Source organism: Gossypium hirsutum, chromosome D11 (assembly GCF_007990345.1).
Source record: "Gossypium hirsutum isolate 1008001.06 chromosome D11, Gossypium_hirsutum_v2.1, whole genome shotgun sequence".
NCBI lineage: Eukaryota > Viridiplantae > Streptophyta > Magnoliopsida > Malvales > Malvaceae > Gossypium > Gossypium hirsutum.
The window spans coordinates 1,746,314-1,756,942 of record NC_053447.1 but is presented as its reverse complement, the minus strand read 5'-3'; the positions used below and the strand labels follow the sequence as shown (position 1 = coordinate 1,756,942).

Genomic DNA, 10,629 nt, shown 5'->3' with positions numbered 1-10,629 from the left:
ATTCTTATTGCTAAATCCCTATTCAGTTAGCCTTGAAATTTATCTTGAATAGATTCAATAGCTAAATCTCCTTATTCAGTTGGTGTTATTAATTATTCGGAACAAATATTATTTTTTATATAAAATTTATAAAAATAATTTGAATTTAAGAGTAGAAAAGAACTTTCAACACCAAAATACCGAATTAATTATCATTTCAACTAAAACTTTCATTTAAAATTTTTACAACTATTGAAACCGATAGTATTGATTTAAACTTACCAAAGGTGGCCCTAACATACCATATATTACCAAAAAAACGTACACCTAGGAAATCCAAATAAGCAGTTTAATGAAATTACAATAATAACCCAGTATTTTCATATATCTTTAGTAAATTTAATATTTCTCACCTGTTGTTATCTGTAATTTCACCTAATTATAATGTAAAATAAATAAATAAAAATCCACAAATAATAAATTTCCATTAAAAGAAAAAAGGAGCTATTTATTTGTTTGAACTCTTGGACATTGATCCTCAAGTGCTTGAACTCGATAACTTGTTTTAGCTAATATATCTTTTATCCTTGATATAATCCAGCGGCGCCCTTTTTCTCTCTGTTAAGAACAAGTCCGGTTTCTATGTTATTTTGATCTTTACATTTTCATTTTCATTTTTTTATTTTACAGTTTTGTTTTTGCTCTCTTCAGTATGCTTGTTTCACCGTGAGGAAGTCTCTTATTAACGGTCCTATTCTTAAAATCTTAAAACCTTAAGAGCTCTTTGCTTTTTTTTTTTTTTGGTTTTTCTAGCTGTTGTTTTATCTACTCATTGAGAGAGCATCAAAGAGTATCGTTTTAAGTACATTGCTTCTTTGTTAACCAAAAGTGAATGGATGTTTTTTTTTTAAAATTCTCAATGGCTTTTTTGGATGTTTATTTGTTTGGATTGGTGATCAATGTTTACTTCTCTTGCTTTTTTATGTCTATTCTGAATTTGGGTTTTTGTCTTTGGTTGATTGTTTTGATATTATATTTGTTTTGCCCCTAGACTTATGATTACTGGGTCTCTTTTAGTTGATTAGGTGGTATCTTGTTTCTCATGGCGGTTTCGGTTAAAGTTTTTTTTTTCTTGTTTATGATATAAAACTGTTTGCTTTGAAACAATGTGCTTGGAACTCTCATGTTCATCAATGGACCTGATCATTAAATCAGTAGTAGTTATAAGCTTTTGAACTAATTAAAGCAGGGGATTCTTTTTCTTTTTCTCTTTTAATTACTGATTAAACAATGAGTGACAATGATGTTTCATTTCTTAGTTGTGTGGTGTTTATATATATACATGTACATACTGTTCAATGTTTTGCTTTTATTCAGTGATGCTATTATCATTCTGTTGGCAATCAGTGTTGTTTGGACTAATGAAGAACTCAGATATGTGTTGGCAATTAGTGTTGATTGGCCTAATTAAAAACCTAGATTATGTATCGTGTCAAGGTTTATAAGTGGTTACGGCAGTAGATCATGCATTTTTCTTATGATCAATCGATATGTGAGTAAGATGCTTGTTGAAAATTTGATCAGTGGACTTATTTAATTGTCGGCCGTTACAACGGCTATAACTATCAGTTTAGATTCTTATTCTATGCTTATTCCAACATATCAGGCTTTGTTCGTCATATTTTGAGTAAACAAGGCTAGAATAGGACTTATAGATTATGTGTTGGCAATTAGTGTTGATTGGCCTAATTAAGAACTTAGATTATGTATCGTGTTGAGGTTTATAAGTGGTTACGGCAGTAGATCATGCATTTTCGGTATGACCGATTGATATGTGAGTAAGATGCTTGTTGAAAATTTGATCGGTAGACTTATTTAATTGTCGGTCGTTACAACGGCTATAACTAGCGGTTTAGATTCTTATTCTATGCTTATTCCAATATATCAGGCTTTGATCGCCGTATTTGTTAAGTAAACAAGACTAGGATGGGAAACATAGCTATTAAATGCGTAGAGGTATATGGAGTTTTATGACATAATGCATGCTTTTCGGCTTGGCACTAGTACTTGGTTTATTTGAATCCATTTATTGCTTGTCGTGTTTACTTAATGCATTCTAGTAAAGTTTACTGAGATTATCCTCCAGGCATTTTCCGTATTTATTATGTTTTAGCGGATGAATTTAACATTCTATGAGCTTGATATCTCTTACCGATTTTGGTTTGGTAATCGATCACGTTATCCCTTTCTGGTGCATGTTGTAGTGCCCGCTATTTTACCTTTATTATGTCTTTGAAATGGCCATTATGTTTTTAAACCCTAATTATTGTAATTCAAGTGTTTAATCATCATGTTTTTCTCTTTGTAGTTTATATTAATCTTCAGTTTAAGGCTTTGGGGAATCCCATATCGGTTGTTTGATTGATCACATGAAGTCAAAGCCGATGACCTCCATTGAAACGGACTTGTCTGAAGAGCAAGAAGTGCTAGCTGCCACTATGACTGGCATAAAGTTTAATGTATCGGGTGATGAAGATAATGTAAGTATACTTCATTGCTGTTTTTATTTATTTGTTTACCTCTATGTTGGAATTGCTAATAAAAAGATTGAGTTGAGTGATTTAATAGAACCAATCCACACCTGCTGTACGATAAACTTTAAGGAAGGCGAGTCTGATTTTTTTGTGAAAATATTTGAATTGAATTTATATTCTTATTCAGCTATGATTTTTATATTTGCTAGTCACTGTTTCTTACTTTTTTCGGTTTTTAAGATTGTTTCAGACATGGCAACTTAACAATCATGTAGCACTTTCCTTAAATTATTGTTAGTATTTCCCTTCCTCTTAACAACTTGGGACGTCATTGTTCTGTTCGGATTCTGTGACAGGAGAAGATGTCAGTCATGGAAATTGTTGCATCAAGTCAGGTGTCTGACCCTAAGCTGGGGTTCCCAAATTTGAGGAATCATTGCACCACCTGTGACGCCAGAGATTTGGGACATTGTGAAGGTGAATGGCAAATTTAAAACTTTAATGATATCCATGTCTGTTTTAAGTTTTGTTTCATTATATAGCTATTGAAAACTCACAGGTTTGTTTCCATTCGTCTTCCTAGGTCATTTTGGGGTTATTAAATTTCCTTACCCAATAATCAATCCATATTATCTATCAGAAGTTGTGCAGATATTAAATAAGATTTGCCTTGGATGTAAATCAATTCGCAAAGATCTATTGATAAAGGTTGCATACCTCACACCTTCTTAAACAGATCATCATATTGTCATGTAATATCATAGTGTCCATACGGGCTTGTTTACTTTCTTAGTGTTGATGTTTTTCATTGTCATGCATGTACCAGGAAGATAAGTCGGCATCCAAACTACGCCAACGCAAGGGGTGTAAATATTGTGTTGTAAGTTTGTCTGGCTTCTTGTGCTCTTAATCCTTTTTTTCTTTTATCTTTTATTTTTTTTACTAATTATTTCTGGTCGACAGGGGAACTCAATTGACTGGTATCCACCAATGACATTCAAGATATCCTCTAAAGAGCTTTTCAAAAAAAGCACAATTGTGGTAGAGGTAAGTGAAGACTCTTTAATGATGGTCCGAAAGAGAGGAAGGCAAGCCTTACCTGCTGATTATTGGGATTTTATTCCAAAAGATCAACAAGAAGAAGAAGATGGTTTGATGAAACCACGTAGAAGGGTCCTATCACATGCACAGGTAGCATTTTCTTTTCCAATTCACTGTTTTACGGTGCTTCTTTTGTTATCTATATCGCGTTGTTGGCATTGGTATTTGCCAACCTTGAACATTTATGGTGCTTCTTTTGTTTGACTACATTGTGGTGTTGGTGTTGCCCGCCCCTTCATGTTAACAATCCCTTTTTTTTATCCACATTGATGGGTGCATATTGCTTGATGGTTTTCAGGTTCATTATTTACTGAAGGATGTTGATCCAGAGTTCATTAAAAAGTTCATTCAGAATGTGGACTCTATTTTCCTCAATTGCTTTCCTGTGACACCCAATAGTCATCGAGTGACGGAAATCACTCATAGATCTTCTAATTCACAGCGCTTGATCTTTGTAAGCATCTTTACTTTGAACATTCTGTTTTACATGCTAAACGACCTTGGTTAATGTGGATGGTTTATATGATTATGTGTATTATATCTGTTTTCTTTTCAGTTTTACTTATTTTTCTGGTTAATGATTTTGTTGTAGGATGAGAGAACTAGGCTTTACAAGAGACTGGTTGATTTCCGAGGAGTAGCTAATGAACTGAGTTCCCATGTATTGGACTGCCTAAAAATTTCAAAGGCAAGTTACAGTGCCTTGTTTTCTTTTTTGTATTTGGTTCAACTTTTGTGGAATCTTATGCTCCATCTCTGTGGTTACATTCATTGTGCAGCTGTTCCAGGAGAAGCCATCAAATGAAGATAATGAACTTATCCTTGCCCTGACAAGGAATAAAGATCCTGTTTCTAACATGTCTGGTTTAAGATACATGAAAAACGTTCTTCTTGGAAAGCGAAATGACCATTGCTTCCGCATGGTTCTTACCGGAAATCCAAATCTTAAACTATCGGAAATTGGTATACCATGTCCTGTTGCAGAGAGGTTGCAAATTGCTGAGCAACTGAACAAGTGGAACGAGGAAAGATTGAAAGCTTGCTGTAATTTGCGTATTCTTGAGAAGGGTGAGATTTGTATTAGGAGAGAAGGTACATTAGTTAGAATTCATCATAATGAAAAGATCCGACTGGGGGACATCATCTATAGGCCCCTAAATAATGGGGATATCGTGCTTATAAACAGACCTCCTTCTATACATCAGCACTCTTTCATTGCCCTATCTGTCAAAGTTCTACCTGTGAGTTCCTCTGTTTCGATAAACCCCCTTATTTGTTCCCCTTTTCGTGGAGATTTTGACGGTGATTGCCTTCATGGCTATGTTCCTCAGTCCATCAACACAAGGGTTGAGCTCAGCGAGCTTGTTTCTTTGAATAGGCAGCTAATTAATGGCCAAAGTGGCCGAAATCTACTTTCACTGAGTCATGATAGTTTATCAGCTGCTTATTTGGTCAATGGTGATGGGGTTCTCTTGAACTTGTACGAAATGCAACAGCTTGAAATGTTCTGTCCCAATCGTTCACCGTCGCCAGCAATCATCAAAGCTCCTTTATTGAGTAATCCTGTTTGGACTGGAAAGCAGTTATTCAGCATGCTCTTTCCTCCCGAATTGGATTATGGTTTTTCTCCAAGTGATGTTGTTATCCGTAATGGGGAGCTTATAACTTCATCTGAGGGATCTTCTTGGTTCCGAGATGCTGATGGCAACCTTTTTGAAAGTCTCATTAAAAATTGTCGAGGAAAGGTCCTTGATTTTTTGCATGGTGCTCAGGAAGTTCTTTGTGAGTGGTTATCAATGAGGGGTATGAGCGTTTCACTCTTGGACCTATACCTAACTCCTGATTCAAATTCACGAAAGAACATGATGGATGAAATCTTCTATGGTCTCCAAGAAACAGAGCTGACTTGCAACTTTAAGCAGTTAATGGTTGATTCCTTCTGTGATTTCCTTGCTGGAAATAATGAAGAAATTGATGGTTTTGTGGGTTTTGATTTTGAGCGGATGTGTTATGAGAAGCAAAGATCAGCTGCAGTTAATCAAGCTTCTGTTGATTCTTTTAAGCAAGTTTTTCGAGATATCCAGAATTTATCATACAAATATGCAAATAAAGACAATTCATTATTGACCATGTTCAAAGCAGGGAGCAAGGGTAACTTGCTGAAGCTAGTGCAGCATAGCATGTGTCTTGGACTGCAACGTTCAGTTGTACCTTTATCATTCAGGTTTCCTCCTAAACTCTCATGTTCTGAATGGAATGATCTAAAATCTCAGGGCTTAACCCAGAACGGTGATGACTGTGTTGAATCTGCAAAGAATTTCATCCCATATGCTGTGATCGAAAGTTCTTTTATGACAGGCCTGAATCCACTAGAATGTTTTGTGCATTCCGTTACTAGTCGAGATAGTTCTTTCAGCGACCATGCTGACCTTCCTGGGACACTGTCACGAAGGCTTATGTTCTTCTTGCGTGATCTATGCGCATCATATGACGGAACTGTGAGGAATGCATATGGAGATCAGGTTGTTCAGTTCAGCTATGGTAGTGATAAGGGTACATCTACTGCAACTAGTTTTGCTAATGAACTACAAAGTCAGGGCAGTATCCTACCTGATGGAACAGGTGGCCAACCTGTTGGTTCATTGTCTGCCTGTGCCATTTCTGAGGCTGCATATAGTGCTTTGGATCAACCGATTAGTCTACTTGAAACTTCACCATTGCTAAACCTGAAGGTGCACTCTCTCTTTCTCTTTAATATAGTTGCTAAAAACCATGGTCTCTCATCTAAAGAAAAATTTAAGGATACAAATTAGTACTGTGCTGAAACCTATCTAATATAGTTCCTAAGAACCATGGAACAACTTGACACTATTCTGAACTAAAAGCAAATGGTTCGAATGTGCTTATGGTCAAATTCCATGCATTTTGCTTCTCAATGTCCATGTTCTTTTTATGTTATATGTGCCACCACAACCCAGTCCACCAAAGTTTTAGCCCTGATGGGATGGTGAGCAGGGGCAAATCCAGAAGTTCTTTTTTTTGTGGGGGGGGGCGAATTGAATTATAAATTTTTTGTGAGGCTAAAGTGTAATTTTATCTTGTATTCACTTATGATTTCATCACTTTTGAAAGGACTATATAGAAATCTTTTTATTTTGGGGGGCCAAAGTGCAAGTTTACCATATAGTAACTTTTAATTCTATCATTTATTAGGAGACTAAAAAAATTTTCCCACTCTAAATTCGCTTCTGATGGCGAGATGGTGTGAATCCCGAATTTAGTTGGTTGATATAAAAATGGTTGCACATGTTAAAATGCTAACAAATTAATCTGATTAACTTGCTCAGAGGGTCCTTGAATGTGGTTCTAGAAGAAGGAATTCAGACCAGACTATGACGCTATTTTTATCGGATAAACTTGGAAAGGGGAGACATTGTTTCGAGTATGCAGCTTTAGAAATCAAGAATTATTTGGAGAGGTTGATCTTTTCGGATATTGTATCTACTGCCTTAATAACGTGAGTTTTTATTTCTTTTATAACCTCGTCCTTTCTCGTTTTATGCTTTTCTTATTATTACTCGAGATTTAATTGTGTCCTGTGGTATAGCTACTCCCCGCAGAAGTCAACTGAAAACTGTTTCAACCCTTGGGTTTGCCATTTTCATGTGTGCAAGGTAATGTGATAGGTAAATGGTATTTTTAATGATGATAAATCTTCGACTTTCAAGTTTCCCCCATAAAATGCTGTACTTTACAGGAGACCATGAAAAGGAGGCGCCTTTCAGTGCATTCTATTATTGGTTCTCTTCAGATGCACTACGCCAATGCCAAAAAATTATGGAAAATCAATTTGCCTGACATCCAAGTTACAAGCAAGTAAGTTCCCCCCCCCCCCTTTCTTTAGCATGTCCCATTGTTGCAAGAACTACTCACTGACACTATTAATACAATGTAATTCATCTTTTACATAGTTCAATGAATATCAAAATATCTGTCCATTTAAGTTAGGCCAACTTATCCTTATATCCGTGGAAAGTTGCTTGGGTTGTTAAACAAAACAGTGAAATTGCCAGCTCTGGAGATAAAACATGTCCGCTAGCATTATTGATTTATTTCGCTGAACTTTATTTTTGCTTCTTGACTTGCTTGATTGAGTGGCAGGTCTTGTTCTCATACTGATATGCCAAATAAAGATGATATGTTTTGTATCACCGTCACGATTGTTGAGCCTTCCAAAAGGTCTCATATAGAATTGGATGTGATTCAAGCCATAGTGCTACCTTCCCTTCTGGAAGCAGTTGTAAAAGGTTTGTAATTCTAGTTCTCCGTTTTTGTCCAAATTTACTAGTATTCGAAATCTCGTTCGTCTTCTTTTGGTGTTGAATCTATAAAATTCTCTTTAGGATTCCCGGAGATCAAGAAGGTGCAAATTTTATGGAATGATCGATTCAAAGTCTCAAAATCTCATAAAACTTCTCCTGGTGAACTTTACTTGAGGGTAGCTGTAACAGGTGGTTTTGGTAAAACAAAACTCTGGGGCATGCTTATGAATGATTGCCTTCCAATAATGGATTTGATCGACTGGACACGTAGTCATCCAGATGATATTAATCAGTTTTGCTCGGCATATGGCATAGATTCTGGATGGAAATTTTTTCTCAATGTAAGTATTACGTCATTGTTATTACTCCACATATTTCTACCGGTTAACTGCATTAAATTAACTTGCTTCATGCTATTTTAAATGCAGAATTTGAAGAGCGCTATATCAGATACCGGCAAGACTATACTAAATGAGCATTTGCATCTTGTCGCCGATTGTCTGTCTGTTACCGGGGAGTTTGTTGGCTTAAACTCAAAAGGCTTGAGACTACGACAAGAACATGCATTTGTCTCATCTCCTTTTATGCAAGCATGCTTTTCAGTTAGTATCATTATATCTAGTTTGATGCTCTTAATTTAAGCCAAGTAAATGTCGTTTTTAAAGTCGACTTAGCCTTATCTAATTTGTGGCAGAATCCCAGTGCTTCCTTTGTCAAAGCTGCAAAGAAAGGAGTTTCGGATAATCTTCAGGGGACCATTGATGCATTGTCATGGGGAAGAGTTCCTTGCATCGGGACTGGTGCACAGTTTGATATACTGTACTCTATGAAGGTATATTTATGCATGTCTTGCAACATAATGTACTGTCAAAGTTATTTTTATGAATGATGCATTTTAGAAATAACTAGCTAATTGTGTTCATGCCATTGTTAATTTCAGGATGAAATGATCACCGAACCGGTTGATGTGTATAATCTTCTTGGAAATATTGTTGGTTCTCAGAACCAAGATGTAGAGTTTGAAGTACCCCAAGCTTGTAACATCAAGTCCGAGAAATATGTCTCTGAACTTATGGATGCACTTGGTGATTCTGCCTTTGAACGGCTGAAAAATATTGAAACAAAAATATTGAGAGAATTTCTGACGTTAAATGACATTCAGAGGCTTTCGCGAACTTTAAAGGATATATTGCACAAGTAAGCTTTCCTCCAATTTGTTGTTTACCTTCTCTGTTCAGTTTGGTCGTGCTTTTCCGTTCTCTGATTGCCATATAGTTCCAGGTTTTTGGTGATGTTATATTATAATCGGTTTCAATATGTCTTTGCTAAATTCCGAATATATGCCAAGTTGACCCTTTATCTTGAGCTTGTTGCACTGCTTTGTATGTCTTAGAATGGTGGATAGCTTATGATATCTCCTGATTTCTCGTCTTGAGTGTTTTGATTCTCAACATCAATTCCGATAAAATGACTAGACATGTTTCGTATTCTTAATTTCTCAGACTTGAAGTTATTTACTTCTTCTAAGTTTACACTTTTGCTGACTGTAGGTCTCCTATTGGCCACCGGTTAAGCGGAGCTGACTGGAATTCCGCAATGATGGCATTGTACTTTCATCCTCGAAGAGATGAGAAGGTCGGATCTGGAGCTCAAGAAATAAAGGTATGTTAAAATATATTGGAGTTTTAACATCTATTATACATGTACATACGCACAGATACGATGGTTTCTTGATCTTCGTTCCCCTATTTTTTGCAGGTAGGGTATCACCCTGAACATAAAAATTCTCGCTGCTTTCTTTTGGCAAGGACCGATGGGGCAATCGTAGATTTCTCGTATCATAAATGCGTTATCGGGGCTCTTGAGGTCATCGCCCCCGATAAGGTCCAATTCTACAAGTCAAAATGGTCACAATCCGGTAATCTGTAAACCGGCTCCACAAGCACATGTGCTTGTAATATACAGAAAAAACACCCATTCATACAAAATGATTGCCATTAAGAACTACAGCAATGACATACAAAAACTTTCTACATTGAACAGTTTGATAAAATTCGGGTTTTTACTTGAAAGATCAAATCCGGATCTTAGCCACACAGCACAGGCAATGTTGTTCAATTATCACATTGTTTGTATTCTTTTGTTGTTGAAATAGGGTCATCCTCAGCTTCTTTTTGCTCCTTCTACTGGAACTTGCTTGTTTTTTTTTTCTTCAAATTTAAGCAGAAAAGATCTAGTCGAAGCAGCAACGTGAAGCTCCGAACCCTTTTTTCGATTTGTATTTCTTGATATACTTGTGACAAATACAAGTAACATTGTTGTTTCAGCTATTATATCATTGTTCTCTTCACTGATGATTCTCTTTTTTTTGAGCTTAGTGATATATACATACCACACATGCACGTATTAGACCTATTCATGGGTTGAATTATTTACTAAAATTTAAAGACTAGCCCATAATACGAGATGGTTTGAACAAAAGTATTAGATTCAAAAAATGAGATTGGGTAAAAAAAATTAAACTCGTTTAAAATATGAGCTAAACTCGGACTTGAAAATTCGTGGCCCAATCTTGGCCCAGCTTGACTTGCTTTTTTAAGTTTGTGATTTTAAGCCTATATTTCGAGTTGAGTTAGCTTTAGATAAGTATAAATTGTGTTAATATTATGTTTAGGTTTGGCTTATGAACACCT

At 35.9% G+C, this 10,629-nt stretch overlaps 1 protein-coding gene across 1 annotated transcript; it reads left to right on the top strand.

Annotated features, from left to right (window-relative positions):
- The first annotated feature begins 1,640 nt into the window (after positions 1–1,640).
- Positions 1,641–10,285, top strand: LOC107904496 (DNA-directed RNA polymerase IV subunit 1). The gene is made up of 18 exons (XM_016830888.2): positions 1,641–2,519; positions 2,870–2,990; positions 3,097–3,221; positions 3,340–3,393; positions 3,477–3,704; positions 3,913–4,068; positions 4,207–4,319; positions 4,450–6,346; positions 6,962–7,131; positions 7,222–7,288; positions 7,372–7,490; positions 7,776–7,921; positions 8,018–8,277; positions 8,365–8,538; positions 8,631–8,768; positions 8,877–9,133; positions 9,487–9,598; positions 9,695–10,285. Exons 1-18 carry the CDS (start codon positions 2,409–2,411, stop codon positions 9,863–9,865), a joined length of 4,419 nt encoding a protein of 1,472 aa, XP_016686377.2. The 5' UTR covers positions 1,641–2,408; the 3' UTR covers positions 9,866–10,285.
- The last annotated feature ends 344 nt before the right edge of the window (positions 10,286–10,629 follow it).